Source organism: Mytilus californianus, unplaced genomic scaffold (genome assembly GCF_021869535.1).
Source record: "Mytilus californianus isolate M0D057914Y unplaced genomic scaffold, xbMytCali1.0.p SCAF_13, whole genome shotgun sequence".
In the NCBI taxonomy this organism is placed as follows: domain Eukaryota; kingdom Metazoa; phylum Mollusca; class Bivalvia; order Mytilida; family Mytilidae; genus Mytilus; species Mytilus californianus.
Genome location: NW_026262615.1, coordinates 24,481,561 through 24,506,223, shown reverse-complemented (window position 1 = coordinate 24,506,223; position 24,663 = coordinate 24,481,561). Strand labels below are relative to the sequence as shown.

At 33.6% G+C, this 24,663-nt stretch overlaps 1 protein-coding gene across 5 annotated transcripts in view; it reads right to left on the bottom strand.

Annotated features, from left to right (window-relative positions):
* The window catches only part of LOC127723404 (contactin-5-like), a 164,582-nt gene that overhangs the window by 129,468 nt on the left and 10,451 nt on the right, over positions 1-24,663 (bottom strand). The window contains exons 2-5 of one of the 5 annotated variants that reach the window (XM_052230016.1): positions 16,257-16,538; positions 11,878-12,087; positions 11,325-11,376; positions 8,556-8,632 (exon numbers count right to left, since the gene is read on the bottom strand). In XM_052230016.1, the coding sequence (XP_052085976.1) occupies positions 11,366-11,376; positions 11,878-12,087; positions 16,257-16,538 (503 nt within the window). In that variant the 3' untranslated portion in view covers positions 8,556-8,632; positions 11,325-11,365. Of the gene's footprint in view, positions 1-7,106; positions 8,633-11,324; positions 11,377-11,877; positions 12,088-16,256; positions 16,539-24,663 lie in introns of those variants that run through there. The other 4 variants (XM_052230017.1, XR_007992068.1, XM_052230014.1 and 1 more) reach the window with 4 other exon arrangements.

Below are 24,663 nucleotides of genomic sequence, written 5' to 3'. Positions count from 1 at the left end.
CGCCCAAAGTCACAAATGTTTTAAAAACTTAGAATTATTACTCAACGAAAAAATCCAACTAAGTACTATACACATCCATCTGTATCCCACTTGTAGCAATATTCAAAAATTAAATTAGTAATTAATCTAAAAGGTTTCCTACTAACAGCTTAAACTATATTCCTTTATGGAGCATTTTAAAAATTTAGCTGATATTGAAATAGCAGGGTGTGTATTGATTGCCAATGAGACAACCCTCTACCATTGGCCAAATGATATAGAAGTTAACAACTACGGTTCAACAAAAACTGATGCCGCATAGTCGGCTATAAAAAGGCTTAGAAATGACGAATGTAAAACAATCTAATCGAGAAAACTAACGGCCTGAATGTCCATTAATAAATGAATTAATTTTTGATTTACTTGGACTATATTTATCTCTCCAAAACACATAAAGAAACCAATATAGCTTTGCTGCTTACATGATTATATGTGTGAATATGGCTTAAGCAAATAGTATGGAAAAGTTTTTCTGGTAAAACTAACAGATAAATAGTAATAATGGTTATCTCAATAAAAAGTTTTTATTTTAAAGGGTAGCTAAAATGTAACGTAACGGTATTGCCATTATTTCTAGAAAAAACATCAGTCCAGTTTGGCTATATGGGTACCAATATTTAAAAAAAAATGAAATTGGGGCAGAACACTTGTCTTGAATTTTGCTCGTTTTTCAAACTGGTTAAACGGGTTCAATGACTATCTCCCGTCCAAGTACTTTCCATTGTTTGGTGTGTTCGTCGCAAGGAATCTAATGACTACTAGTATATACGTCTACGAAGTATGTTCTGGTAAATAGTAAAAGTGGGAAAACAGAACAATAGAGTTATCATATAGATAAATTCATAATTTTTCCTCAACATGACAAACGATGAGATCATACGGTTATTGGAGTTTTGTATTAAATCTTATATTATACAGAAACTGAAGATTTTTATTTTTATGTTTCTTGAAAAAAAAAAACAGATCCTAATGGACCGACCAATATTTCTTTGTTCAGAGTTATGTCACAGGAACTTGCCAATACTCCTCATACGTCCAGCAGCGAACATTTCATGGATCTTCAGGATGAGAACTATTGTTTGCAAATTTGAAAGAAATTTGGCCTAACAATAGGTCACCTACGGACCCCTTCTACAGTTGTAAGGGTTCTTTAAAAGTGAAAATAATGTGGCACTCTCATTACAAGCGGCATCGGATTTTACGTCCCCATTCTGACCGGATGTGGATGTGGCTGCGAATTCAAGCCCACAATAGCACAGCCAAACGGACGCCCAACTTGGTTAAGAATTATACTGTCGGTCGGGAGAAGACATACATGACCTTATTTCTATACCCCAGTTACACTTATTCTTCGTATGTCCTTCCAATTTAGGAGCACCAAGTAAAAATTTTTTTTTTCATTTGTATTTAAAGGTTTTAAATACTATATACATCGGAAAAAGTAAAATGTAAAATGGTTGAACAATGTTACATTCCAACCCCCATGCATGTACAAGACAAAGTGCCATCCAATATATATACAACACTATCGTGCAAAGTAGGTGCAACATATATACATCCGTTTCCTTTTTTTATACTACAGATAGGTTAAAATGCTTATAGAGTAAGCACAGTGTCTAAAAGATAGCTAATGTTCAAAGCTAGCAAGATTCATCTCTTTCATCTGGATAAGATTTTGTACAGTTAAAAGTTAGTTTTACGTGCAGATCACCATAAAATATATTTATATTTAAAAGGCATAATTTGAGTTCCTCACATATACGTAGAATATGGTTTAAATAGTTCAGTTTCTTTCATGCAGCATTCACATATTAAGATAAGGATATGTTCTTATATTCAACAGTTTGTTTAAAAGTAGTATCGCTAAAATCTAGGAGCTGTTTGTTGGTTGGAAACCCTTAAGTAACATTCAGTTCCATTTTTAATGTTAATCTTTTATGATGGATTCCAAAGTACATTTCACTTGTTGCTTTTGTTATATGTGCTAAATTAGGCAAGGATTTCAATGCCTGGCTGTAAAAGCTGGGATCAACTATCAGCTGTCTTATTGACTTTGTTTACAAATATTTCATTCCATTGTCATAGTCCAATGTATCCAATAATAAAATATTTCGATCTTAACAGATGTGTTTTTCTGACATCATGTAACAGTATGCAGCTTGTGAGCATGTGTATAATATCTTCTTCTTCCAGACCACATAATGGGCATATAGCAGTTTCTTTATTATCACTGAATTTTGCTATGTTGGTTTGTAGTAGGTATGTTCCTGTTGCTATACGACAGTGATTGGTAGATTTTTTAACCTCAGTGACTGATTACCCAATGGATTGCCGAATTTGGCGTGGTTTTCCAATTTCCACGTGTTCCAAACAGAGGAAAGAACTATAATGATATCAAGAAAATATGGAATGGAATATCCGCCATAATTATACATTTCAGCTTAATTTGTAAAATGCAATTTCTTAATTTGTAACTTGCAATTTTTTAATTTGTAAAATGTAATTTCTTAAATTGTAACATGTATTTTTTCCATCCGTTACATGCATTTTTACATTTCTTGATTTGTGAATGTAACTTCTTAATGTGTAAATGCAATTTCTTAATTTGTTAACATATTTTCTTCGTTCTTTACATGAAAATCTACATTTCTAAATTTGTGAAATGTAATTCTTTGTTTGAGTCACGTTTTGGGAGAATGTGTCAGTGTAATTGTTACCGCTGCCAGCAAAATGAGAAGTTCCGTTTCTCAAGAAAAATTACTAGTTACAAATCAAGAAGTTTTACAAATCAAGAATGAAATAGTTCCACAATATTCCGCACGAGGTCGCTGTGGGTCGATATCAACTCGTACCTTTACCAACTCGTACTTACCTCTACCAACTCGTACTTTTTATACACATTAAAGTTTTTATGTTCTTTTATATAATATACAAAATAAAATCCAGTACAACTTTATTGATTACTATGAATATTTTGACTTTTCTGTCTTTTTTGTGCCCCCGCGCAAAGCGTTGCAGGGGACATAGAAATATCGGGCGTCCGTCCGTCTGGTCTTGTTAGCGCTCTCATATGTACAATTCCTGCCAGATTTTTATGAAACTTATATCATAGGTTTATATCAGCAATGTCTTGGACGAGTTCGAAAATCAGTGCCGATCAATTATTTTCAAAAGAGTTATGCCCCTTGGAAATATTGATTATGTTGAAAATTGCATTGTTAGCGCTCTCATGTGTACAATTCTTGCAAGATTTTTTTTATGAAACTTGTATCATAGGTTTATATCATTAATGTCTCGGACAAATTCGTAAATCAGTGCCGATCAATTATTTTCAAAAGAGTTATGCCCCTTGGAAATATTGATTATGTTGAAAATTGCATTGTTAGCGCTCTCATGTGTACAATTCTTGCAAGATTTTTTTTATGAAACTTGTATCATAGGTTTATATCATTAATGTCTCGGACAAATTCGTAAATCAGTGCCGATCAATTATTTTCAAAAGAGTTATGCCCTTTGAAATATTGCTTATATAGAAAATTGCAATGTTAGCGCTCTCATGTATATAATTCTTGCCAGAATTTTATGAAACTTGTATCATAGGTTTATATCAGCAATGTCTTTGACACTTTCGAAAATAAGTGATGATCAAATATTTTTAAAGAGTTATTCCCCTTGGAAATATTAATTATAACGGAAATCGCATTGCATTTTTCTCTGAAGCCTTCATTTCTCTAAGATATTTATATAAAGTTTTAAAGAACAAAAAATATTTTTTTAGTTATTGCCCTTGTACCTTGGATGGATAAAATAAGTGCAACGCGGGGGACATTGGAACTCTGTTCCTTTATTTTAAGTTTTTCTATCTTTAAATTCAAATTCAATAAAATTGAGAATGGAAATGGGGAATGTGTCAAAGAGACAACAACCCGACCATAGAGCAGACAACAGCCGAAGGCCACCAATGGGTCTTCAATGCAGCGAGAAACTCCCGCACCCGGAGGCGTCCTTCAGCTGGCCCCTAAACAAATATGTATACTAGTTCAGTGATAATGGACGTCATACTAAACTCCAAATTATACACAAGAAACTAAAATTAAAAATTATACAAGACTAACAAAGGCCAAAGGCTCCTGACTTGGGACAGGCGCAAAAATGCGGCGGGGTTAAACATGTTTTTTGAGATCTCAACCCTCCCCCTATACCTCTAGCCAATGTAGAAAAAACAAACGTACAACAGTACGCACAGTAAAACTCAGTTTAAGAGAAGTCCGAGTCCGATGTCAGAATAGGAAACAAAAGAAAATAAACAAAATGACAATAATACATAAATACCAACAGACTACTAGCAATTACTGACATGCCAGCTCCAGACCTCAATTAAACTGATTGAAAGATTATGTCTTCATCATATGAATATAAATGGAAACCAATACGCTTGGATAAAATAAGTTTCTTTTCATTGTAAATGAATTCATTTCAGTTTTGACCGTTTTGGAGAGTATATTCCGGACTGGATATTTTCATTTACGACGATAGAATGTTCTTCAAATTCTCTTCTCTTGCCAAAGTGGGGCGTCCTTTTGGCTGTACGGGATGTTTAGATACGCAGCCACGTCCAGTCAGAATTGGGACGTCTTATTTGATGCATCGTGAAGAGAAAGTGCCACTCTCCGCACGTTAAGAAGCCTTGCAACAACTCTATGAGCGGTCCTGGACATGCATGAAATATTTGCCACTGGACATAGTACATACACCAATCAACCAATCAAATTCCGTTTGATAGCGGGTGTTTTTTGTGAAATGGCTAGATCACACTTGGTATTCGTAAAGCAAAATATGAGTTAGGTTTAACTGTTAAAACAGGATCAGCAACACAACAAGTAACTATATTATGTGTATATAAAAGTCCTAATAAGCAAACTGACGATTATTCAAACCAGGTGAGAGATACAGACACTTATATGCCTCTTGTTTCAGTTCCTGTCAATTAACCAACATAGTCACTAAGGCTAAAATTAGAAAAGAATGAACTGCATTGCCTTATATCTTTGAAACAGTAATAGAAGGGACACACACTACTAATATCTTGAAAAATGTCATAGATAAGCAAAAATGACAAAAACCATCGTACGACTTCTTGTAGGAGTAATAACCCAAGCAATACTAAAATTACCTTACTGTATACGTTCATGAAAACTATAATAGAATATGACAAAAACCATGAACAGCGAAAATGATTGTCAATACACGATCTACAAAAATGGCAATTTGATTGGAACTTTCAAATATCTCCTTATAGGAGCTTTAGTTAAAAGTAATGTATCTTTTTCTGAGTGGGATCACGTACCCATGTTTTATTGTCCTTGTTCGATTTTGATGTCGAGCGGTTGACTGCTGTACGGTCAGAAATTAACGCGTGCATTTATTATTGCTATTCCTTGACCTTTGGCAAAAATGTGAAATCTGAATAATGCGATTGCAAAAAAATCACAATTGAAATTTGTCATCACTGAGGTTGTGAGTTCGAATCCCAACGTGGCAGGTGTACTTGACTCCAATCTTAATTGACTAGGATTGTAATAACTGACCGCCACGAAACGGCACAAAAGTGCTGAAAGTGGCGTTAAACACCAATCAATTAATCTGAATTTACAGTGATTTACTTCGTGACGATTGTTACTCCGCATTAGATGTGGTATTGCCAATGAGAAAATTATCCACTTTATTTTTATTTGGTGAGTAATGGTATATTTATATTTGGTATATGGGGTTCATGCATTAGTGATCAATGTTAAGTTTATAAGCATAATAACTATATTTGGTATATGGAATGATTGTAAGGTGTACATGTCTGTCTAGTAGGTATCATCTGCATGACCTTGACTTCATTTTCATGGCTCATTAGTCAATGCTTAGTTTCCGTTGTTTGGTCTTTTTCTCTATAAAAAAGGAGATCAACTAAATGTGATGTATGGAATGATTGCAAGGTGTACATGTCCAACTGGGATGATTCCTCTGACATTGGCCTCATTTTCATGGGACGTTGTTAGTTTTTGTGTTTTTGTCTGGTTCTCAGATACTATAAGCAATAGGTCAACTTCATTTGATGTATGGAATAATGGTAAGGTGTACATGGCCGACTGGCAGGTTTCATCTGACTTTGACATCATTTTCATGGTTCATTGGTCAATTTATTTTGTCTGCTTAAGACAAAGTATCTCGCAATAGGTCAATTATACTTGGCATAAGAAATTATTGTAAGGCATGCATGAGGGTACTGGATGGGGTTTACAGAATAGAGAATAATGGGCAAAATGTGCAGAATAAATGGGGGGGGAATAAAGAAAAGAAAATAATAGGCAAAAAATATAAAGAATACAGAAAAATTACCCAAAAAAACTAAAGAATACAGAAATGAAGGACCCCTATCCAAACCCTCATGCATGTTTGTCATCTAATCTTGACATCATTTTCATGGTTCGTTGGTCAGTGTTGAGTTTTTTGTGGTGAGATCTGTTTCTCAGTTACTGTAAACAATATGTCAGCTGTATTTGGTTATGGTATAATTTTAATGTGTACATGTCTGTCAGTCTGTCATGTTTCATCTGACTTTGACATTTTTTCATGGCTCATTGGACAATGTTAACTTATTTGTGATTTGGTATATTTTGAAGAAGACCATAAGCAATATGGCCACTATACTTGGTGGAAAAGATTGTTCCAAGTCAGAAATGTTATCCTAGCTGTCTTATGTCATGATTTGTGTTGACTATGTTGTTGATTGTGTATCGTTGTTCAAGTAAATATCCAATTTATTTATAATTTTAATGGACTCCAGACGATTTATAATTTGGTATATTTTTGGACACATTTCTGTTGTTGAAGACTGTTATGTTGCCCTTTACACATCTCTTAGTAATTTGGCTAGTTTTGTCGCTTTGTTGTGGTATCATTGATACTTTCTCTACATCTCCATTATTAATACGTACATGTAATCTAGATTAAGCTTATTGAGTTATTCTACTCCACTCTCTTCTTAAGAGGCAATAAATATGAAATAATTGAAAAAGCATTTGCATAATTTATTTTTATCATTCAACCTGATGAAACACCTATATATTATAGTTTTGCTATGAAAATAATGCTGTCACATGTATAAAAATATCTTTACATGAAACAATACACAAATAAACGTGAACACTTTATTTTTTTAGACTTTCGACAGAAATTTTAATCACGATTATTACGTGTTTCAACACACACGTTTTAACCACAATATATTTACAATTTAATAACATATCGACCTTTGACTTACTTTGATGCACAGCGTTTAAAAATACAATTGAAAGTGCAATACCTTTTCGATAATCGTTCTACGAATACACAGAATTCATGAGTTTTTTTTTAATGTAATTGACGGATGTTCTAAAGCTATCGAACCTCGCTATGAAAAATGAGCAATAGAAACTCATTTTAATAATTACCACGTATACCATTTATTTACTAGTATATGACGATTATAAATCCTTTTCAATGGTATTTTTATATTTGTTTTGTCTCTGTTACATTCCAATCGGCAATCCTTGTGTGAATCCGCTACTCTTCTTCTATCCAGATGAAGGAACGGAATCGGCCGAGTTGTGACGAATGAGTTACATTCTTCATTGAAAAACATCTTTGTGTAGCATACGAAAAACAATGACCTTCAAATGGAAACACTTACCCTGACATAATGAATTTGTGTACAATTATGAGTAATTACAAAGGTATTTCAGTAACATATAAATTAGCTGTCCAGCAAAAATTAAGAATACAAAGTTCAAAGGAGCAACATCTGCGCATAATCCTGCAAATGTTATACCGGAAATAAGAAAACAAAACAGCATTAAATTTAGATTGTACACACGTTCACTATTATTTGTTGAATTGTTGTTCAACACATTTTTCGTTGCTGATAAAGGCATCTGAAGGGATGATGATTGTTTTGACATTAATGGACGTTTTTGAGACGATGATACTGACGACGACATTTCGTCACGTTTTGACGAGCTTGCACTTTTTGACTTATTTGAACTACTCCTGGAATGTTTTTGATTATCGCTAATCGGCTTACTTTTCTCTGCTACAAACTTCTTTGTACTACCGTTTGATAAATCTAATTTTGTATGTTTATTATTTTTTGAATTCTCTGAGTGTTTGACAGAGCATTTTAACTTTGACGAATGGATATTATCAACACAACTTAACTCTGAGTCGGTACCGATGTTCCTTTGATTATCGTTCGAGTGTTGATCGCTGGACTTGCAGCTTACCAATAACCGATGGTTTGCATTTTCATCTTTGACCAATCCTCCACAAAATATAATTGAACTGTTTGAATTTTTTTCTGATTTCAAGTTTGTCAAATTTTTATTTTCGAATACCAGATTAGGAATTGGGGTATTTTGAAGGTCATTTTCGAAAATGTTTTCTTTGTCCGAATCCTTATCCGTGCCGCAGTTGTAAATGTCGTTGTCCGAATTTTCTACCAATCCTGGTAAAAATACGTCTTCGTCGTCGATGTAGTCCAAGTTGTCGTAAATATTGCTGGTACCTACAATAAAATTGTACAATGATCATGTTAGAAACATGAAAAATGAAAATCTGGATCAAATACAACAGTCTTTTTACATGCAACCATTGAAACTTAAAAGTACCATAGATTCAATGATTAAAAATAGCGGCAAGTTGTTTAAAAATCCCACTGAACTAGTTTTATTGTCAATTGTGACTTTATGTCGAAGTGAGACATGTGAAACATATTTACTTAAAAAAACGTCTTTCGCAAGTTACTATTTGGATTGCATATCGGTACAAGAAAATAAAGGCCTATTTTTTCTTCTTCTTTGTTTGACTCTTTTATGCACAAGGGTACCAAAAACAATGTAGCTGTTGTTGATACCTTTAAGTATTTGATATACATCAGAAAGAAATGATTCAAATCTGTATAAACTAATCAAAGTTATGTTGTTTTCAATTTTAAAAGGTATTGAACAATTATTGCAAAAGCACAGAAAAATATTATTAAGGCGAAATGTACGTAATTGAACGCCTCTATCTACGGGATTAAAAACGGTCGCATTATAGTTACACGAGTGATCTCCTTAACTCGATGATATTGAGCAGGCAAACTAAAAATGACTTCATGTGGTTTATTAAAAATGTCCATAATTTAACCGTGTAACAACAGGCATACTTTAACCGTGTAACAACAGGCATACTTTAACCGTGTTACAACAGGCGGAAACGACATCGGCAAGAGGGAAAAGATGTTGAAATGTTCAGCCTATGAATCCATGCATTTGATACCAACACAAACTTAGTTTAGACAGGCTGTTATATCTCATACTAGTATGTAAAACAGATTATGGAATTTGTAAAAATGGTAAATTATGAAGTCGAATTTCCTTGGAAGGTCTTATTTAAAGATAATGAAAAAAGAGTTTCCTTGATATTTGTTTCATGCAAATAAGTTTTAGAAAACAATCTAGCGTGCATGTGTGAAACAAGTACAAAATAATAGTGGATATAGATGTAGATTAACTCGAATAATTCTGCGCCTCCTGGATGCCTGGGGTTGGAGCAATCGGAGATCGCCACAATATAACGAACGGAATTATTCGGATAAAATGTAAACGAGGTTATACACAATATCTAAATGGGCAACTAGGGTCGAGGAGCTGGAGTAATAAGGACGAGGAGCTGGAGTAATAAGGACGAGGAGCTGGAGTAATAAGGACGAGGAGCTGGAGTAATAAGGACGAGGAGCTGGAGTAATAAGGACGAAGAGATGCAGAAGATGAGGCTTACTTTGATAAATGAATAAACACATTGAAAGAAAAAGAAGATGTGTAGATGCCGTCAACAATGTCCCAACATGAAGTGAAGAAAATGTGTAAGGTTCTACGGTAAATCCATACTATTTCAACTTGATGAAATTGGCTATTGAGATGTGACAGTAACTTGCTTTCACTTGCAGTATTCGTTAGATTAATATTCATTTATATAAGTGTTTATTTCATTTCAAAAATAATTCTTTAAACTTGGTTTGTATATGAGTTGTATTTTCCTATCAAATGAATAATCTTAAATGCAATGATTAGCAAAAATGATATAGATACACGCTCACGCATATCTTACGGCGTGGCACAACAACGTTGTAAGAAGCGATGTCGACGTCACTGTAGACACCAATATTTAACGTCGCTAAAATTTGCCATTTTCCCCGCTGAAATTCAAACTTTCACAGGATATAGATGGAAAATAAGCACGATTCCAAATTGACTATCTTTGCACCTTATTCATTCAATTTTTAAATTCCGTGGACTAATAAAATAGAAAAAAGCTGTTTATACAAACAAAATACCTACCAAAATGTATAAGCTTCTCTTTATATCCTTACTTTTTTGGCGCATCATGCTATAAATTTCAGTAGCTCGTATCTCTAACTAATACGGTGGCCACCCCTACTCCCTCCCCTTTTTCACAAAATTCTGTTTAGAAGTTTATTTCGTACACTTCGCCTTAAAGCTGTCAAACTTGAACACCATGCAAACGTGGCAACAAAAGGTTAAGCCATTTTCAATAACAAACTTCAACTGTCGAACATCAACAAAACTAAGCAGTGAAACATGTCTCATTTAATTGTATTGTACCCCTTTACATGTAGAATATTTAACTATGTAGAAACCAGTTCAACGGCTCCAGCTAGTTTGAAAAAGGCCGTCAGACGTCAGAGCAATCTCGTACTATCCTCAGTATAGCTTACGAATAATTGAGGGCATGAATGGGGTTTACAGAATAGTGAATAATGGACATAAAGGGCAAAAAAAAATAATAAGGAATAATAGGCCAAAAAATATAGAATAGAGAATAATGGGGTGCTAAAATACAAAGAATAGAGAATAATGAGCAAAGTTTATAATGAATAGAGAAAAATTGCTTAAAAAATTAAAGAATACAGAATTGAAGAACCCCCATCCAGACCCTCATAATTTACCTATATCTCTTTTTTACAAGTCAATTATTTACATACAGTGTACAATCTATTAATTAACCATCAGAACCAATTCGACAAGTTGAACATCTAAATCTTTTTATTTTTTAAGACGGTAAACAACTGGCACAACAACAGGTTTCACTGAGCAAAGAAAAATATACCGATGCGATCTGAAAATGCTGCGATTTCAAACTGATAGATTAGAGTGCAACATTCACAAGTAGCATTGTCAAAACTAGGCTCAGACCTTACGAAAGTTTATAGGTGAATTCAATCTTCATAGAGTGTCTATCGTGTGTCTAAAAGTGAAAGTTCAGAAATGTGCATTACATGTGTCTAAAAGCGAAAGTTCAGAAATGTGCATTTCATGTGTCTAAAAGTGAAAGTTCATAAATGTGCATAACATGTGCCTAAAAGTGAAAGTTCAGAAATGTGCATTACAAGTTTGTGTTGAAATTCAGTAAAAGTAAAAAAAAGAAGATACTTCATGCATTTTGATTTAAGATAAAGGAAAGACATAATTAGATTGTTGAATCGAATATACCTTCACAACAATAATAGTTTACCTAATTATCTGTCTTTAAGTGGAATTTGTTTTTGTAATAAACATTTCACCGTACATACAGAGTTTTCTAGAATTTGAATTAACAATTGCACTTTAATCTGACTGATGCAAAACGGCCCACAAAGTTGCCACATAAACATTTTGAAAGTTATATATACTATAAACTATTTAGGGAAAAAACATAAATTAACACAGATATTTCTTAATTTACATTTTTATATCATTTAATTCATACCTGATGCTAGGAAAGCCCAGTTGCCAAGAAAATCCGGCCATGATTGTGCCTTGATGGTGACCCCATCGTACAAGTAGGTAAGTGGTGACTTTGGTTGTTTCCTGATTTCCTCTGCCTCTCTTTCCTCTTCGTCTATCCTCTCTGGGATAGGAGTAAAGGTTGAGGTGAAAGTGACCCGCTCTTGTGACCTCTTAGGAGACTTAGGTTTTGCTGTAATGTGAAAATTTTACTTTTAGTACAAAAAAGTTATTTCTTATTATTTTGTTTAAACGTTGATTTCTATCTATTAAATGAAGAGACATTAATTGTCGAAATGCGCATCTGGTGCAGTAAAATTGGAACCGTTAATGTTATTTATTCTTACTTTCTGTGAGAATGTTCTTTGATGCATAAAATCTTTTATTTTGGCAGAGTTAGTTTTAAAATAGATTATTTCTAGAATAAAGTTTCCATTCCTGATAGTCAGAACAACTATACTTAATGGTAAGTCGTATTCGCACTAGAGAAGGTGGGGTTTGTATGAAAGTCAGAAAACTTTAGATAATGGTCAGTAGTAGGCGGGTTAACACAAAAGACAATACAAAAGTTGTCAATAGTCAACATGCAGTATGTATTATGAGAGTGTTTTCTTTGAAAAAATGTTAATTGAATAAAAAAATTTGCTAAGAGTCAAACATGAAATGAATTCACCTGCTTACCGAATATTATCATTCTATTAAAATATACATGTATATCTTAGCAAACTTACTCCATCGGCGCTTTCATCGTGAAAGCTCTGTTACGATCCGAACGTAGGAATTGAGTCAAAATTGAATGTCGAGGGCTAATTTCTGTCCTACTTTCACCTCGATCAAATCACTTCCTTTCAACAATCATTTTTCAGAAAAAAATTAAAGTAAATCCTACATATTCTCAATTTTATATGTTTTTTTTTTATTCAAATGCCAATTTAGCAAAGAATAATAGGTGAAATATATGGTGGTATTACCCTGAACCATACCGATTTTCAGTATTATGTACATTCTGTATGTGCCTGTCCCTAGTCAGGAGCCTGTAATTCAGTGGTTATCGTTTGTTGTTGTATATCATATTTGTTTTTCATTCGTTGTTTTGTACATAAATCAGGCCGTTTGTTTTCTCGTTTGAATTGTTTAACATTTTTCATTTCGGAGCCTTTTAAAGCTTTGCTCATTGTTGAAGGCCGAACGGTGACCTATAGTTGTTAATTTGGTCTCTTGTGGAGAGTTGTCTCATTGGCAATCATACCACATCTTCTTATTTGTATACAATGTATATGTATCTTGTCTTAGAAGAAGGAATCTTAGGTTTGGCTGTAATGTGGAATAATGTTTACTGTTAGTACAATGATTTTAGTAGACAGATTTGGAAGAATGTCAGTAATGTTTGTGCACTCAAGGACTTAAGATTTGACTACAATGAAATATCGCTTGATGTTAGGGTTTGACTATAATTTGGAATAAAGCTTTATGTTGTCTGATATAAGACGCTAAAACTTAAAAGACAGGTTTGACTGTAATTCTAAATATTTATGTTAATAGTAAGACACAACTTTTATATTCGTGTGGCTTCACAAAGTTCTAACCATTTTATATATACATATTCCACTTCTAACAAATCTCGAGATTTTATCAACAAAATTAAAATATAGACCTCTTATTTCGTTATCCTCATAAGATGTACGAGCAGGCGAGTTAATATAGGTCTGAATTTTAATCAGACTGGAGAATTTATTGGATGAGGTTATAGTATGCTTCTTACTAACATGTTCATCAAAGTTAGAACTGCATTTGAACATTAACTTCGGCACTGTGTCAAGCGTCTTTGGCAACCTGACCAATGAGGCTATATAAAATCTAACTTTTTTTAATATAATGGGGCATAATATTTCCTTGTTGTATCAATTAAGGGTTACAAACCAGTAGACTAGGTTGTATAGAGGCTAGGAGATGGTATATGTGCAGTGTTCACATTCGTAACCAGGGGGTTCTTAGGGGATTCGGACGAACCCCCACTGAAAACAAAATCATATAGTAAAGACTATAAAAGTCGAGATTCAGATTGAAGTTTGATTATTTAAGTCAGAGTGGTATGACCAAAAATAAACCCACACAGAGGCATCCTGAATATGATGTGCCTGGTATTGCATATGTTTGAAAATGATTGCCTGCCATTACTGCTGAATAAAATTCATAAAAGAATTCCAAGGCTTTTCTCTCCGAAAAATGGTTGATGTAATGTCTTATTAAAATCGATGATGTTACATTAGCAATAATCTTTCAATACCATACCGATCTTATATCCTTGTTATTGTGCCAGTTAAGAGCAATTCACACTTAGTAGCATATGTAATTCTATCTCACCAGCATGTGATTTTACTTATCTGTCTAAATCAGAACATCAATCAATTTCACTAATGTTTACCAGTTTACTGCCTTGAATACTTTATTGTTTACTTAAAATCCAATCAAGGAAAACGCAATCAAAATGCACAAAGAAGAAAATAGAAATTTGGTTTTATTTAGAATGCAGATACATATATTAGAGAAACGAAACAGATAAACTTGACTAAAAAAGGGGGAGACAAATTTCTAAATAGGACTTGTTAACATAATGTTTGCCTTAATTCTTGCCAAATTCATCAGGGGACATTTCAATCTTTTTGCGATGGGGATGAGCCGCCGAGACATCCAGTATCCCACCCTTTTCCTATTTTTTATATATTCAAAAATGCATATACCCTTTCAAATATTTTTTGACAAACAATAGACCTATTGCTATAGAACATTACACTTGTTTCTTATAAATGCTTAAAACAAATTGCCTTCAAGTCAGTTGGTTACTTATGTCTTTGTATAACTTTCTCATTGACGCATTACTCACATCTTGAACTATTAATTATTACAATTTATTCATACTGAAAGTGATATTTTGTATAGTACCGCATTCCAAATAAACAACACTATATTTAAACTAAAAGCATTTATAATTTACATTTTGTTAAAGGTGCCATTACCCGGAAAGTAGGACCGGGGCTATGGTATAAAAGGGAGAAAATTCATGAAACTATGGTTTTTTTTTTTTCAAATACTGGGCAGGGTTAGGAAGTGAGAAGCATTTTTCGAAATTGATTCTAAAATTGCTATTTTCTTTGCTATTAAACTTGTACAGTTGTCAGAACATAAATAATGGTCAGTTTAGGCCAAAATGCGAGAAAATAATATAACTCACAATAAAGATATTTTAAATTAAAATCCTGAAGCACAGTTATTTTTGAAAAGAATCAAGAATGTCCTACCATAATGTAATGTCGAAAATTTATATAATTAGAGTCAAAAGTCCATTACATGAAAATAGTCTATTGTTTATATGCTTCTGCAAACAAAAAGATAATAAAAGTATTTATAAAATAATTCACCAGTGTATGCCAACACAGTATAATGAGCAGTGTATCGGACTTCTTTCTTGTTGCCGTGTGCAATAAGTTTGGATTCAGTAAGTAGAAATGTCCGATCAACAGAGGTACGAGGTAGTTAATGTGAAACAATTCAATTGAGAAAACTAACTACCTGATTTATAACTAATGTTCTTAACTTATTTAACTTGCAAAACACTTTACATCAAGGGCTTATAAAGGTCCACTGGCACTATTTATTTTCTCTGTGGCATTAATAGTTCCCGATTATTCTTATAATATAAAAATAATTTACATAGTCTTGGACATAAAGTGATGAAAGCAAACTTTTACGGCTAAAGAATTGGTCCAGGAAAGGTGTAATGTCGTAATCTGTATAGATCAAGTTTAAATAATGTCAGTTGTTATAGTAAAAATGCAGTAAACAAGAAAGCTAATCTGAAAATGTGCAATACAACAATGTTATTGACAAGTAACAATTATTTGCGGAATAAAAGTATAGACCCATTTGACCTATCTCTTTCTTCATGAATACAAAATATGCTATCTAACAGAGGCTGCTAAAGAACATCTGAAATAACATTTAAAGCCATTACTAGTACATCAACTTAAATGAAAAAAATAAATACGGGTTTGTTCAAATTAAATAACAACATGAATATTCATATCTATTACAATAAATCTGAATTTAACGTATATTAACTCAACTAGTGCAATATGTGTTATGCGCTGAAGCCGTTGCCAATTTTTTTCAGTATGCGTTGATGTATTTGCAAAAAAGGCAGAAAAAGAATACAGAGACAAGCTGTACAATGGATGAAAAGAAAAATCTGTTCGATTAATAAAATAAAAAAAAGCCAATCAGGATGCATTAAATCATAAAACACAACTCGGCAAATAATAAAGCACACCAGCAAACAACATCTCTACATACAATGAGGGATACCTTTGATCGAGATATAGATTGAAGATGAGGCTGAACCTTCGGCATTTTCCGCTTTACATCGGTAACTACCTTCTTCCGATTTTTTAATCTTCTGTATCTCTATAGAGGCCTCACCTAATTCTCCGTATTGGAATGTAATTCTTGGATTATCTGGTAATATTTCTAAATCTTTAGTCCAGTTTAATGTAGGTTTAGGAAAGCCAACAGCTTTACATTCAAACTTTACTGTTGAGCCTTCTTCGACTGTTTCCTCTTTCGGTAATTTTTTGACGAACTCTGGAGCTGCAATGAATTAACGACAGAAATTAGTTAAGATTTACCACAATTCAAATATCATTATGAAACTTTTATCAATTGGTAAGATAGGGCTACGTTTTGTAGAAAAATTGACACAAACATGTGTTATACAGTGGAAACTAACATGTATACATATTTGTTCATAGCCTGTGACCCTCGCCACATCTCAAAAAGGGGGGGGGGGTCAGTTTACTTAACCGGTAACCAGGATCCTTGGATAATGTGTCGATGGATTATTATCTAGTATATGAATAAGGATGATGATCTGTAATGATATTTTCGATGAATTATTTATTTTTTCTTAAATACAGCGAACAGCATAAAAACTAGAGGATATTATGAGTTAAATTGATTTGTTCTGAAGTCTGAGATCAGGTGGAATTCATGGCTTTTTAAGAAATTAAAACCACAGGCTAGAGGAGATAACAAGAAAAAACTTCTAGTGATTATTTCCAACCAACATGAAATTATGGTATAGATATTTATAAAGGCTGAAATCTTCTACACAAAAAATGTTTTCATTAACAACACGTTAAAGCGTTTTGTTCTGATAGCAAAACCGTATGTACTTGGAACTTGAATGGAATATAAACAAAAAACTCATCAGTATCCTGTCTCACTAAATCATAAAAAATATGACTGTAATATTGACGTTATGTTTATAAACAAACATACATTTTTGTTTCTTGACATAATGATGATCGTGTAAATATGGATTTACTAGATCGTGTCTCAAAATTCCTTTTAAATATACTATATTGTGTAGTCTATGCATCAATAATCTCGTTTCCCAAGATCGGTTGAAAAAAGTAAACGGGACCATAACACGAAAAAATAATTATCAGTATACAAAGTAAAAGGAAAATATAAACCAAGTATAAAGATATGTTTTATATAAACCCGAGGCTCCAAAGTGCTTGAATCTCTCATCAAGTAAAATTTGGCCCATTTAAATCATTACTATGAGTGACAGACATCATGCACACACTACACAGCTCATTCAGTACAAGCAGTTTGGATGTTCATCTGTTGAGATGCATATATAAACTGTACATTTGTAAAGATGTATATAGATTAAACATTTATTATGATAAATATAAACTGTACATATGTTGAGATGCATATCAACTGACTGTGCATTTGTGAAAGAGAGGCGAAAGATACCAAAGGGACATTCAAACTCATAAGTCGAAAATAAACAGACAACGCCATAGCTTAAAAAGGAAAAGACAACCAGACAAACAACAGTATACAAAACACAATACAGAACACTAATGACTGAGAAACACGAACCCCACTAAAAACTGGGGGTGAAGATACATATAAACTAACGGTGCATATGTTAAGATGCATATAAACTGACGGTGCATATGTTAAGATGCATATAAACTGACGGTGCATATGTTAAGATGCATATAAACTGACGGTGCATATGTTAAGATGCATATAAACTGACGGTGCACATGTTAAGATGCATATAAACTGACGGTGCATATGTTAAGATGTATATAAACTGACGGTGCATATGTTAAGATGCATATAAACTGACGGTGCATATGTTAAGATGCATATAAACTGACTGTTCGTCTGTTAAGATGTAGTATATAACATATATAAACTTTACATTTGTAAAGATATATATTATCTGTGTATATACATCTTTACAGGTATACATGCAGTTTATATATATATTTTTTCACAGATATACAGTTATATGCATCTCAACGGATGTATATTTATTTAATATACTGTAACAGCTTTACAGATAACAGTATATTTCCATCTGACCTGGTATACAGTTTATATGCATCTTTATCAGTATACAGTTTAAATAGAATTGAGAATGGATACGAAGAATGTGTCAAAGAGACAACAACCCGACCAAAGAGCCGAAAACAGCTTAAAGCCACCAATAGGTCTTCAACGCAGAGAGAAAATCCCGCACCCGGAGACTGGCTTTAGCTGGCCCCTAAACAATAATATATACTAGTTCAGCGAAATGGACACCACACTAAACTCCGAAACATATAAATTAACCAGAATTTTTTAAAAATCACTCAAGACTGACAAAGGCTAGACGTTCCTGACTTAGAACAGGCGAAAAAATGCGGCGGGTTTAAACATGTTCTGTGAGATCTCAACCCCCCCCCCCCCCCAGCAAGTACCAGCATTTCACTTGATTTTACACATTGACCACATTGTTAAACGATTCAATATTTTTCTCTTTCTTAGGTAGACCTAAACCCCGCGAATTTCGTTGCATGGGAATGTCTATTTTTATTTACAGCTTAAACTAACTTTCTGATAAGTTTGCCACAAAAGTAAGTAACCAAACCTTTGTGAACATTGTATTGTAGAACATCTCTAAGGGAGCTACCATTTGATTTTTATTGGGGGTGGGGGGGGGGGGGAGCTAGGATGAAATTTGAAAAAGATGAGACACTTTGTCTTTGTAGACAAAACATATCATTGTGCTAAAATCTAATAGAGACTCAAGTTATTGCCTGCAAACCAGAAAAATAGTTGTTTTTGCCACTTTTCGACCCCTCATTAGTAAACAGTTTGGGCCCTGACCCCCCAAACATCAATCCCAACTTTCCTTTTTAAGTATGGAACCTTGTGGTAAAATTTCATAAAAATCTATACTCCTATACACAAATTATTGCCCTGAAACATGAAAAATGTTTGTTTTGGGCCCATTTTGGCCCCTAATTACTTAACAGCTACGACAAGTACCCCCCCCCCCCCCCCCCCAAAAAAAAAAAATAAATAAATCCCAACCTTCCTATTGTGGTATGGAATCTTCTGCTAAAATTTAATAGAGATACATACACTTACACTCAAGTTATTGTCAGTGAACCAGACAAATAATTGTTTTTGTCAGGCCCTTTCTGGCCCCTAATTCCTAAACAGCTATGACAATAACCCCCAAAATTAATCCCAACTTTCCTATTGTGGTGTGGAACCTCGTGCTAAAATTTGATAGAGATATATACACGTATACTCAAGTTATTGTCTTAAAACCAGACAAATAATTGTTTAAGGCCCCTTTCTGGCCTCTATTTACAAATCAGCTACGACAATAACCCCCAAAATCAATCACAACCCTCCTATTGTGGTATGAAACCTTGTGCTAAAATTTCATACAGATCCATACACTTAAACTAAAGTTATTGTCTGCGAACCAATTTATTTTCTATGAACCAGTAAAACTGACCTTTTTTGGCCCCTAATTACAAAACCGCTAGGACAATACCCCCCAAAAACAATCCCAATCATCCGGATCCTCCAGTGGTATAGAACCTTCTGCGAAATTTCATAGAGATCCATACACTTATACTCAAGTTATTGTCTGCGAACCAAAATGTCTTCAGACGCAGACGCAGACATCGCCATAACATAATACAAAAGCGAAATATTTTACGGTCGGAAAAAACATCTCTCCTCAATATTGTCTGAAATTTTGATTGTATGATCTTGTGGGTTATCATCTCATTACACAATTATCAAAATCAATAGAACCAATAAATGAAGCATGTAGCGCCACCTCCCTTATGTGAAATTCTGGATCTGCCTCTGACATACAAAAGAAAATGACTAAAATTATAAAAAAAACTTTAGTTATGCACTTCTGGCTTCACAATTATTTCATGCATTGGACATATCATTGTTTGTCTGGGTTTTTTTTTTTAGCTCAACAGACCCAAAGGGTTAAGTGTGCTTTTCTTATCATTTGGCTATCGTTGTACGTCGTACGTAGCCCTCCGTTAACTTTTCATGTGAAACTACTAGGCCAAGGATTATAACCAATTTGGCCACAATAACATTGGTTTTTTTTTCAAATGTAACCTTGATCATGCCAGTCAACCAACATAGTTGCATGACATGGATAGAATAAATGGATGTATGGATGGTTGTTTAACGTCCAGTGGCAAGTTAAATGCATATTCAGGACGAGCATAGATAAAGAGATATGAATGTTGACCCTGTGTTGTACTAGAGCTGGAATATGTTAAGTGCTAAGTTATAGGAGTTAAAGCCTTTATCAATTTTTGACATTTTTGCTCATTATCTTCAAAACTATAATAGATAAAGGGAAACCTTTAATAGCAATAATGATCACAAGACAGGGTCTACAAATTTGTCACAATGGCCAAAATTATTGGTTTCTTATCTTTTGGGAGTTTTCAGTTTGCCTATTAGCATAAACACTTTAATAGATTAATAAGTTGCTCACCAAATATAAGTTATTCAGTTTAGAATTATATGAGAAACGTTTGGGGGAACCATGGACGGATAGACTAACATACAGACAAGTTGAATGCAATATAGCCCTGACATGTTGTAACAGAGAATGTTCTTGCCACTATAATATTAGGATCACTATGACTAATGTTACATGGCAAGACAAAAATGAATTTCGTTTCTTTATAAAACAGCATACCTCCGCTATAGTATATTTGATGTTATAGTTCCATAAGCAAACCGTCATTTCAACAGTCCTATATCTTTGCCCAAGAAACCACATTTAGAGTGAAAATTGCATATCTTCTTTCAATTATAAAATGTTTAAGAAGAGCTTACCATGCTGATAAGATGAAAGATATTATTACTTATCAAACAGATTACTAAAACAAAAAAAATGTTAAACTTTAACAGTCGTAGAAAATTCACATTCCTTGATTGATATTGTGTATAAACTATTCCATCATGCAACAATTTTTACATATAAAAACATGTGGTATCTAACATAGTATTATATGAGTGACAGTTTAATTTGAAAGGTATGGTGTTTTCTAATTGATGCATGAGATGCATTCACTTTTTATTTCTTGGGCATACATGTAGACAGAATATGCAACTGTTGAAAGTGTCATATTTCAAAACAATATAAAAGTTGGTCATTGACAGAAGGTTAAGCAATAAAACTTTAACTACATTATCTAGATCATAATCATAAGATAGGCAGCACTTCCCAAAATGTAAAAGAATAATTCACAGAAATTTTGAATGTGTCAGGCCGGGACATAATATCTATCTTATCTTAACTTTATGGTTAGCTGAGATGTTTCAATTGAGTTTTCACTTTTTTCTGTTTACTACTTATGTAAGTGATCTGTTTTGTCTATATTCACTTTCTTTTTTAAGTAATATTTTTTTTCTTCAAAAATACACCAGATACATAATATCAGCAAATTAAAAAAAAGCATGTTTCAAATTACATGTACCTTAATTAACTTTTCAAAATGTCCTACTTCAAAAAACCATACCATGCTTCATACCACCAAATTATACCATGGTATAGTAATTAGTACCATACCATCATATCATACCAGGGTACCATTCATGCATACCATGGTATGGAGGTATTCGTACCATACCCACATACCATAACACATACCATCGTACCATACCATGTTTTACAGTATGCCTTAAATAACTGTGAAAGTAAGATTATACAGGTTCGATCAAGATCCACTCGGTTAGTATTTTGTCAACATAAAGACAATGGCCCTATAAGAGGGTCTCTATGGGGTTAACAGAATATAGAATAATGGACATAAAGTGCAGAATAAAAAAAAAGGAATAGAGAAAAATGGACAACTTAAATAAAGAATAGAGAATAGATAAGGAGCTAAAATATAAAGAATAGAGAATGATGGGCAAAAATATTAAGAATAGAGAACGATTGGCAAACACATTAAGAATAGAAAAAAGATGGCATTGAAAATTAAAGAATACAGAAATGAAGGACCCTTTTGGTTTGCTAATCATATTTACTGTTTATAGTGTCCCCCTATGTACTATTTTTTCTCAAGTTAATTGCAACAAAAAACAACGCTACAATTGGTCAAAATTTTACATTTTGGAACAATGTCTCCTATAGTTCATTTAAGTAGAAATGGTAAGTGGGTAGATCTTATCATTCAGACCATTTATTCCCCTGTCATGTTTTCTCTATCTATTATTTTTCAAGACAATTGAAAGTCATTTCACTCAGTTTACCCTCATTTATCTATTTCAGTTATGTTGCATGGTTAATAAGGACGAAACCCCGAAATGTATAGTAAATACCCTAATAATCATTCAGGCCATGTTTTACCGACGTTGGTTTTGAGGAAAGATTTGTGAAAACGTCTACGTTTACAAATGCCGAGGACGGACACCTGGCAAATAATACTAGATGAAGTAAAATAAAATGCTCCGCAGGGCGCAGCTTGATACGACCGCAGAGGTCGAACCCTGAACAGTTGGGGCAAGTATGGACACAACATTCAAGCTTGATACAGCTCTGAATTTGGATTGTGATTAAATATTTGACACAGCATAGGTTTCTGACACAGAATGAATGTGGTCTAAGAACTTAAAAATTTTAAATTGGACATTCACCTATTATGGTCCAATTTCCAAAATCTAAATACATGGTTAGATTCAGCATATCAAAGAACCCCAAGAATTCAATGTTTGATGAAATCAAACAAAGTTTAATTTTGGACCCTTTTGACCTCAATGTGGACAAAGTTGATAATGGGGCCCAAAAATCAAAAATCTAAATACATGGTTAGATTCAGCATATCAAAGAACCCCATATATTCAATTTTTGTTGAAATCAAACAAAGTTTAATTTTGGACCCCGATTTGGACCAACTTGAAAACTGGGCCCATAATCAAAAATCTAAATACATGTTTAGATTCAGCATATCAAAGAACCCTAAGAATTCAATTTTTGTTAAAATCAAACTAAGTTTAATTTTGGACCCTTTGGACCTTAATGTAGACCAATTTGAAAACGGAACCAAAAATTAAGAATCTAAATACACGGTTAGATTCGGCGTATCAAAGAACCCCAATATTTCAATTTTTGATGAAATCAAACAAAGTTTAATTTTGGACCCTTTGGACCTCAATGTGGACCAATTTAAAAACGGGGCCCAAAATCCAAAAACTTAATACACGGTTAGAATCAGCATATTAAAGAACCCCAAGAATTCAAGAATAAAACCCCATTGAAATTGGTCAAGAAATAAGCAATTTATACGAAGTATCTTCTTTTGCACAATACTGTGCAATTGAATATTTCTTGCTATTGCGCAATACTGTACAATTGACAATTTCTTGCTATTGCGCAATATTGTGCGATTGGATATTTCTTGCTATTGCACAATACTGTGCAATTGAAGATTTCTTGCTATTGCGCAATACTGTGCAATTGAAGATTTCTTGCTATTGTGCAATACTGTGCAATTGAAAATTTCTTGCTATTGCACAATACTTATTAAATAATAATTTACACATCCTGTTTGGTGTGTATCTCCTATCATATCATTATTATTTGCTTTTAAATATAAAACAGAAATAACCAACTTAAAATGGAAAATTTTAAAAGAAAAAAAAAGGAAAAAAAAAAAATCCCCCCCCAAATTTTTTGAACCCCCTTATGATTCATCACCCCCAAACTCAATCCCAGCCTTCCCTTTGTGGTATGGTACCTTGCAGTACAATTTCAGAGAGATCCATACACTTGAACACAAGTTATTGTCTGGAAACTAGAAAAATGCTTATTTTTGGCCCCTTTTTGGCCCCTTATTCCTAAACGTTTTGGGCAATTACCCCCAAACTCAATTCCAGCTTTCCCTTTATGATATGACACCTTGTAGTACAATTTCAGAAAGATCCATACACTTACACACAAGTTATTGTCATGAAACTAGAAAAATGCTTGTTTTTTGCCCCTTTTTTATCCCCTAATTCCTAATATTTTGAGGCAATTACCCCCAAAATCAATCCCAGCATTCCCTGTGTGATATGGAACCTTGTGGTACAATGTCAGAGAGATCCATACACTAACACACAAGTTATGTCTGGAAGTTACAAAAATGCTTATTTTTGGCCCCTTTTTGGCCCCTAATTCCTTAACTGTTGGTACCATAACCCCCAAATCAATCCCAACCTTCCTTTTGTGGTATTGAACCTTATGGTAAAATTTCATAGAGATCCATTCACTTAAACTAAAGTTAGAGTGCGAAAACCAATGTGTCTTCGGACGACGCAGGACGACGCTGGACGACGACGACAACGACGACGACGACGACGACGACGACGCCAACCT